The 9,576-nt window shown below is 44.1% G+C and overlaps 1 protein-coding gene across 1 annotated transcript; it reads right to left on the minus strand.

Annotated features, from left to right (window-relative positions):
* Nucleotides 1–6,047: 6,047 nt before the first annotated feature.
* Nucleotides 6,048–8,590, minus strand: LOC115093989 (syntaxin-3-like). The gene has a single exon (XM_029606544.1). It carries the CDS (start codon nucleotides 8,301–8,303, stop codon nucleotides 7,413–7,415), a length of 891 nt encoding a protein of 296 aa, XP_029462404.1. The 5' UTR covers nucleotides 8,304–8,590; the 3' UTR covers nucleotides 6,048–7,412.
* Nucleotides 8,591–9,576: the final 986 nt, after the last annotated feature.

A 9,576-nucleotide genomic window follows, 5' to 3' on the forward strand; every position in this document is an offset into this window, starting at 1 on the left:
TCTTATATATGATGCAGCTTCTCATTTTGCCTACACACACACGGTGACACACCCTCTTATACACACCACACACACACACATATACTTGCCCTAACTACATCCCACACACCTGCAACCATACCTGCTACCTACACATACTCAGCCATACTTCCTGCATCCCACAACTCCCCTACGCACTCAACCTTGCCATACATGAATGCCCACAGAAACTCTCACAAATGAATCTATCCAAATACACACATCCATCTCCCAATATACATCCTGACATCTGCACACACTAAGTTACTTCTGCCACAAATATATACACATCCATATCCTCAGGCACACAACCTCTCCACATGCATTCAATTTACAGAACCCAAGCATATACCCACACTCATACAACCCCCACCCATAAAAGCCCACACACATTTTCTCATAGCCATATCTGCTACCTACAAACACATAGCCAAAACCCCCCAAAATGCACCTATAACTACCATACACATAAAATCCCTCCATAAATCCCTATCGTCCACACAACTCTCTACCTACCCAAAAACACACAAACCTTATATTTTCATCCCCAAGATACCTCTCCACACACACATACACATACTCACACACAAAATGTAGACCATATCCCCAAATACACACCTCCACCACCCATACCCACTTATCTATATGCACACATAGGCACATATACACATACATACAGTCCCACCAACCAGGGCCAGGTTTATATTTTGGGCAGCCATAGGCAGCATGGGATACAGGTACCCTTGCCCCCCTCCCCCCCCCCCCGATTCCCTCCATCCCACCCTCTCAAAGTTATGGAGTGAGGAGGAGGGGAGGGGAGTACGAGGGACCCCAGATTGCCCCATTCAGATCCTCCCCCTCTCCAGTCCTCCTCCCACTCACCTCCCAGTCACTTGTTCCCTAAAGCAGCAGCAGCATCCTGATCTGGAAGAGGAGCAACAGCATAGGGCCCCCAGCTGCCCAGCGCACACTCAAGGCCCTGTGGCAACCCTTCCCTCACCTCCCACACGGACTTCCTTTTATCATGGAATTCCGTGTGAGGGGCAAGACGGCCTCAGGAGCTGGAGCACGGGATGGGCAGGTGGAAGACCCGCGCTGAATTTCTTCCTTAAAATTGTTGCTGCTGCTGCTGTAGGATCAGGGTTGCCACCGCCAATGTAGGTAACAAGTGATTGGGAGGCAGGTCAGGGTAGAGACACAGAAGCAGTGGCAACACTCCAGCAACTATCACACAGGCCAATGCAGTAGTCTGCACGTTAAGAACCTGTGCACTGGATTTCGGCACACAGTTTTAATGCACAGAAGTCTAAGAAATAAGATGGGAGAGTTAGAGTGTATAGCAGCAAATGATGCTATACACTCTAACATTGGCATCACAGAGACTTGGTGGAAGGAGGATAACCAATGGGACACTGCTATATCAGGGTACAAATTATATCGCAATGATAGGGAGGAACTTGGTGGGGGTGTGGCACTTTATGTCCGGGAGGGTATAGAGTCCAACAGGATAAAGATCATACAAGAGACTAAATGCTCAGTAGAATCTTTATGGGTAGAAATCCCATGTGTGTTGGGTAAGAGTATAATGATAGGAGTATACCTCCGTCCACCTGGACAAAGTGGTCAGACAGATGATGAAATGCTCAGAGAAATCAGGGAAGCTAACCAATTTGACAGTGCAATAATAATGGGAGATTTCAATTACCCCAATATTGACTGGGTAAATGTAACATCAGGACTTGCTAGAGACATAAAGTTCCTGGATGTAATAAATGATTGCTTCATGGAGCAATTGGTTCAGGAACCAACAAGAGAGGCAGCTATTTTAGATTTAATTCTTAGTGGAACACAGGATTTGGTGAGAGAGGTAATGGTGGTGGGGCCACTTGGCAAAGGTGATCATAACATGATCAAATTTAAACTAATAACTGGAAGGGGGACAATAAGTACATCTACAGCTCTAACACTAAACTTTCAAAAGGGAAACTTTGATAAAATGAGGAAAAGAGTTATAAAAAAACTGAAAGGTACAGCTGCTAAAGTTAAAAGTGTTCAACAGGCATGGACATTGTTTAAAAATACAATCCTAGAGGTGCAGTCCATATGTATTCCACACATTAAGAAAGGTGGAAGGAAGGCAAAACAATTACTGTCATGCTTAAAAGGTGAGGTGAAAGAGGCTATTTTAGCCAAAAAAAACATCCTTCAAAACTTGGAAGAAGGATCCATCTGAAGAAAATAGGATAAAACATAAGCATTGTCAAGTTAAGTGTAAAACATTGATAAGACAGGCAAAGAGAATTTGAATTGAAGTTGGCCACAGAGGCAAAAACTCTTAATAAAAACTTTAAAAAATATATCCAAAGCAAGAAACCTGTGAGGGAGTCGGTTGGACCATTAGATGACAGAGGGGTTAAAGGGGCTCTTAGGGAAGATAAGGCCATTGCAGAAAGACTAAATGAATTCTTTGCTTCTGTGTCTACTAATGAGGATGTTGGGGAGATACCAGTTCCGAAGATGGTTTTCAGGGGTGATGAGTCAGACAAACTGAACGAAATCACTGTGAACCTGGAAGATGTAGTAGGCCAGATTGACAAACTAAAGAGTAGCAAATCACCTGGACCAGATGGTATGCATCCTAGGGTACTGAAGGAACTAAAAAATGAAATTTCTGATCTATTAGTTAAAATTTGTAACTTATCATTAAAATCATCCATTGTACCTGAAGACTGGAGGGTGGCCAATGGAAGCCCAATATTTAAAAAAGGCTCCAGGGGTGATCCGGGTAACTATAGACCAGTGAGCCTGACTTCAGTGCCAGGAAAAATAGTGGAAACTATTCTCAAGATCAAAATCATAGAGCATATAGAAAGACACGGTTTAATGGAGCACAGTCAACATGGATTTACCCAAGGGAAGTCTTGCCTAACAAATCTCCTTCATTTTTCTGAAGGGGTTAATAAACATGTGGATAAAGGTGAACCGGTAGATGTAGTATAATTGGATTTTCAGAAGATGTTTGACAAAGTCCCTCATGAGAGGCTTCTAAGACAACTAAAAAGTCATGGGATAGGAGGCGATGTCCTTTTGTGGATTACAAACTGGTTAAAAGACAGGAAACAGAGAGTAGGACTAAATGGTCAATTTTCTCAGTGGAAAAGGGTAAACAGTGGAGTGCCTCAGGGATCTGTACTTGGACCGGTGCTTTTCAATATATATATATATAAATGATCTGGAAAGGAATACGATGAGTGAGGTTATCAAATTTGTGGATGATACAAAATTATTCAGAGTAGTTAAATCACAAGCGGATTGTGATACATTACAGGAGGACCTTGCAAGACTGGAAGATTGGGCATCTAAATAGCAGATGAAATTTAATGTGGACAAGTGCAAGGTGTTGCATATAGGGAAAAATAACCCTTGCTGTAGTTGTTGCTGTCCTGGCCGCGAGCACCGCTGTGCTCCCGGACCTGCTCCCGTTTCCGGAGGCCTGGCTTGCGGCCTGTTTGGCGGTGTCCCCGCTGGGGCTGCGCCGCCGCGAAGTCTCCCGTGGACGCTCAGCTCCTAGGCGCGCGCACGCGCCACTTGGGTGCTTTTCTAGGCCGTTTCCCGCCAGTGGTGATTCCGCCCAACTCCTGACGTCAGACGCTGCGGCCTTGATAAGCCGGCCACGGCCATCCAGTCTTTGCCTTGCAACGGATTGCCTCCCGGTTCCCTGTTGCGCTGTGCCCCGGAGTGACCTGCCTTGCTTCGTCTCTCCGTTCCTGCTACAGTTCCTGCCTGGTTCCAGAACCCGAGCCCAGTTACAGTATTGCTACTGTCCTAGTCTGGTTCCAGTTACCTGTCCTGTTCCACAACCTGCCTAAGTCCCAGCGGCCGGGCCCCTACGGGCTCTTCCCGGGGGGGCTTCGGCTTCCAAGGGTGAAGCCACCTAAATCCCAGTGGTTGGGCCCCTACGGGCCCCTCCCGGGGGAGTACCAGCTTCCAGGGTGAAGAGCATCTACGTCCTGCCTAAACATCTGCCTCCCGGCTTGCTATTCACTAGAGACATTGACCACCTTTCCCAGTCTCCAGCAGGTCGGCCCAAGGGTCCACTATACAGAGACTCTCACAGTAGTTACACGATGTTAGGTTTCATATTAGGAGCTACCTCCCAGGAAAAAGATCTAGGCATCATAGTGGATAATACTTTAAAATTGTCGGCTCAGTGTGCTGCAGCAGTCAAAAAAGCAAACAGAATGTTAGGAATTATTAGGAAGGGAATGGTTAATAAAATGGAAAATGTCATAATGCCTCTGCATCGCTCCATTGTGAGACCGCACCTGGAATACTGTATACAATTCTGGTCGCCGCATCTCAAAAAAGATATAGTTGTGATGGAGAAGGTACAGAGAAGGGCAACCAAAATGATAAAGGGGATGGAACAGCTCCCCTATGAGGAAAGGCTGAAGAGGTTAGGGCTGTTCAGCTTGGAGAAGAGACGGCTGAGGGGGGATATGATAGAGGTGTTTAAAATCATGAGAGGTCTAGAACGAGTAGATGTGAATCGGTTATTTACACTTTCAAATAATAAAAGGACTAGGGGGCATTCCATGAAGTTAGCAAGTAGCACATTTAAGACTAATCGGAGAAAATTCTTTTTCACTCAATGCACAATAAAGCTCTGGAATTTGTTGCCAGAGGATGTGGTTAGTGCAGTTAGTGTAGCTGGGTTCAAGAAAGGTTTGGATAAGTTCTTGGAGAAGTCCATTAACGGCTGTTAATCAAATTTACTTAAGGAATAGCCACTGCTATTAATTGCATCAGTGGCATGGGATCTTCTTAGTGTTTGGGTAATTGCCAGGTTCTTGTGGCCTGGTTTGGCCTCTGTTGGAAACAGGATGCTGGACTTGATGGACCCTTGGTCTGACCCAGCATGGCAATTTCTTATGTTCTTATGTTCTTATGTAAGTTAATGCTATGCTAATGCATCAGGAGTTAATAAAAACTATATTGACTATAAATTGTGCATTCAGCACAGGCTGAACATACATTTTAATTTGGGAAAGGGGGTTGTTATTGCTAAGGGAGGAAATAATACTTATCCTGCTAAGTGGCAGCTACTGCCATTAAGCCAGCTATCTACTGACTTCTCCAGCTATCTAGTTGTAGTTAGCTACCGCCACTAGATAAGGACTGACTTACATGATTAAAAGGGTGAACTGCAGCCAGATAGCTGGACAAGTACTGACTTATTCAACTAAGTGGCAGCATTTAGCCTGATAAATCCTGGCTTCATTTTTTTGACTGTTTTAAGTGTTTTTAAGGAGTTTTAGTGCCAGCGCAGTAGCACTGGAAACTTAACTCGATCTCTGATCAGAAGTTTAGTTTCCAGCACTAAGAAAATTCGAGTTAGGACAGCACACCGCTGTGCTTTGGGGAGTACTACTTAATGCCCTCATTTGCATGGGATTTCCATCCGAGGGCGCTAAGCAGTACTCACATTTTGAACACATATTTTGTGAGCATAAAATTCCATGCTGCATGGGCAGTGTGGTTTACACTCACAAAATGTGCATTTGAATGAGGGTTAAGCTGTGCATTTGGCTGAATGTACCTTTCTGCTTCAGCTGCACCATTTGGTGCCAGAGGCATTTGCTTATCCCTAAATCTGGGCCTGTACCCTACCTCCTCACACACACACATACACCATATAACCTCCCTTATATACCCACACCCTCCATTCCCCACCAAACTCACCTCTGGCACAAACTCCTTCAGAATCACACCCACACACACCCCTTCTACAAATCTCTGTCAGAAAGTGTTCCTGAAGCCATGCTTCAGCATCCTTACCCACCTTGTTTTCTTTCCGGTGAAAGTCAAACATGCTTTATTAGGGAAAGTCATTACTACTTCATACCTCCAATTGCTTTTCTTGTTTTGTGAATCCGTATTTTTTTTTTATCTTTTGCAAGCAGGTGCAGCTTGAAAAAAGTATACCCATAATTAGAGAAAGAAATGTAAAAATAAACTCCACAAAGTTTCTAACAATAATTTATTAGGACTAACCTGAGAGACAATACAATTTCAAAGATGCATGCATCTGTCAAAGTGCACCAGATGTATCTGGGTTCTGGTGCGATTTCTAGCTAACACCTCAGACAATGTGCCTGATTATTCTCTCTCTCGTTTTCTCAAATTCGTGTCTTCAAGAATCCAAAGCTTATCATGTACATAATGAAAATTACCTCTGAAATGTTGCTATATCCTGTACAATTTGCTTATTCATGAGGGATTTTCAATTTAAAAAAATATTACACAGCCTTTTGTTTATCTCCTGTGAAAAACTTTGATCTCAATGTAGTTGTGGTTCAAAAGCAGAACAGGACATATCCTTAACAGAACAGGCCCTTGCAGGTTTGCTTTGTTTTCAAAGGAAGGGTTGGGGGGAGAGTGTGGAGTTACAGTGAGCGGACCAAATACAGAACATTTTTTCGCATACTAGTTTGGTGCAAGTTTGCAGTGATGATCACTTAGGCTCTGAAAAATATCTGGCTGTAAACTCAAGCTATTCAAAATTATATTTATAATGTTAGAATTATGCAACAGCAGTTGTGACAAAAAAAAAATGTTTACAGAAGTGAACTATTAGCAGCAAGCCACCCTGCTCCTCTCCCCTTGTTATCCCCAACTCACCAATGCAGGATGAAAGAGGTTTCATTCTGCCGGAAGGTGAAGTGTCACCAGCAAAGTGCAAAACCGCAAAGGAGAAAAAGGCTAGAAAGAGAGCTGCAGTGAGGGCAGAGTGCATGAATACTGGAACGGAAAGGAACACACACAGACACACAGCACCATCCCGCTTACATTCAGTGGTTCCCCTGTACACGGCAGGGAATGCAGACATGGAAGTCTAAGAAAACCTGTAAGTCCAACCCAGAGCAGCTCAATTTAAACATAAGTGGGACTGTCATTGCCAAGAGCTGGAAGGATTCTGTATTTCATTTGCTATCTATGCCCATCTGCATGCACTTCCAGTGAATTGTTCCAAAAGGAAAATGCTAACAGGTGCTTGTGGAGATCTCTAAACATCCCTTTCCATTTGATGGAAGACAGATTTTCTTTGGAAAGATGTGACAGCAGCATGTTTGTTCACACTCACTGCCTGCAGTAGAAGCACTGTGGCAACGTAAGTGACGTAGCAGCAGCAGCTAAAGTCCTTCAGCTCAGTCTAAGTCAGGCTAGGCTGCTCGGCAAACATAAGGAGCTAAGAGATGCTGTTCCAAATCCGCTTGCATCACAGCGAAGCCTCGGTTTTTTAGTATTGCACTAGGCAGGGGCCCCATCTTGTTGAATATCATCAATCCCAGCCCCCTGAGGACAGTACTTGCAGATGAAAAGGCCGCATGCTCTCATCGTACAGCACCGGCCGCACACGATAAGCAGGTGCAGCACGCACAGAGTCCCAGCACTGCAGAGACCGCAGCAGCTATGCGAGACTGGCGCTCGTATTTCACTGCTTTCTTGACCTCCTCATTTGACTGTGAAATATAGTCCACTGTCTGTAAAACATTGTACTCTATGCTGTTAATTACCTCTTGTTGCTCTGAAACCAGAACCTCGAAATGCAGAAAGAGAGTGTGGAGCTCTGTGATTTGGGCTTCGAGGTCCAGCAGCTGCTTGTGCCTCTCTTGTGCCATAGCAAGATGCTGCTTCGCTTTAAGGACCTCCAAGTCCTTTCCCACAATCTGAGGAGCTGCGGGACTTTCTACCAGTCGATTGATTTCATCTTCTTGAAGGTTCAGGCCTGCCAAGTCCGCTTGCCTCATGATCTGTTCCTTCAGTTTTCCAACATACTTTGTTTCGTTTGTGTAATGGTGGGTGATGATGCTTCTGTATCGATTTGTTAAAATCATGAACTGATTCTGCCGGATGCGGTGCTCTGCCATCCACTCCTTACTGTCCTGTGCCAAGAGCACTTTCATTTTCTGTAGCTGAGACTGGATGAGCTGAGCATCACAGGTAAAGGAATTTTTCATACTGCTTAACTCCTTCTTGCCCTCACAAATGCTGGCGCCAGTTGTACTGCACAGCACCTGCTCCTGTTTCTGCTCAATCTTCTCAGATGATTCCTCCAGCCTTTTCAGCTCCTGCAAAAGCTCGGCAACTTCCTTGAAGAATACGTTGATAGCGCCGGTCTCGTTCTCCTGGTAGACAGGGTTATCGAATGCCAGCGCATCCTCGAAATCCAGGTCCTCCTCTTTGTGCGTTCCGTTTTGCAGCTCCTCCAGCCGGTCCTTCATCTTCGGGCACAGCTGCAAGAAACATCTGTTGCAGGAGGACAAAGCCCGTACACATCAGCTCTGTGAAGGAGGCAAAGAACTGGGATCTATTACCGTCCTGCGTCAGTGGAAGCTGTTAAGGCTTTCCTCCCAGAGCTAACAAATATTGACCAAGCCAAGAGCCTCACACATTGTTTACACTGTGCGTCACATGTCTTGCTATTCAGGCTTGGTTAGATTACATGCCAGGAGAGGGTGGTACGCCTCACTGAAGTGAATGTGCAGCAGGACTTTGAAGCACTAGAAAACAAAGGTGGCTGAAGCAAAACTGCAGACTATAACAGTTTCTTTCTTGTAAGAAAGACATTGTTCGTAGCACCCTGAAGTCCCGTTGCTTCAAAAATAATAGCTTTGTAAGTACAAGTTACAGTAGGGAAATTCTTCTTCACCAAATTCGCTTCACAACAAACTCCTTGCCTTCCACTGCATTTTGGTTATATAAGAAGGGGTAATGTTATCATTAAAAGGGGATGAGAATATGCGGTCGTCTAAATTCAGGAGCTCAGTTACATTATAACATGAGTAAATACAAAAAAAAATCTAAATTTGGACGTATTCTCATACTTTTTAAGTCAAAAAAGAATAAGTTTAGAAGTTGAATATCTTTGCTATCAAGTTTCTGGAGGTTTTTGCTTAGGTATTTCTGTGAAGGGCAAGAGGAGGGGTAAAATATTTTAAGTGAGAGCTAACTAAAACCCTGTCCAAACTGACATTTACATTTTCAGGAACAGCAAAGCTACTCGCAACCTCTCTGTGAAGGAATTACATCTTCCAACAAATCAAGTCAGTTTAGTGGTAATATAATTGAGCTGAAATTTATCTGGAGAGAGAAAGGGAACTGAACACGCTCAGTTTAGCAAGCTCTTGATAATTAGAGTTGTTGTGCATACAGTATTTAATGTAATCGTGATCACACTAGTTAATATGAACATTTTGTTTTACTGATGGTTTTGGTACTAGTATGGACACACCATGGGGTAATTATTTACTGCCTACACTAATGGTGTTCACTTCCAGTTCTCAAGGCCTGCACATGAGTTAGGTTTTCAGCTAACCCTAATGAATAAGCATGAGATAGATTTGCATGCATTTCATGCATATTCATTAGGGTTATCCTGAAAACATGAGCCATGTGTGGCCTTCGAGGACTGGAAGTGAGTACCACTGGCCTATATGCTAAAGCATATTGCGTAGGCCATGAAATGGCATTTTAGCAGGATCATTACATTTTTAT

Source organism: Rhinatrema bivittatum, chromosome 6 (assembly GCF_901001135.1).
Source record: "Rhinatrema bivittatum chromosome 6, aRhiBiv1.1, whole genome shotgun sequence".
Classification (NCBI taxonomy): Eukaryota; Metazoa; Chordata; class Amphibia; order Gymnophiona; family Rhinatrematidae; genus Rhinatrema; species Rhinatrema bivittatum.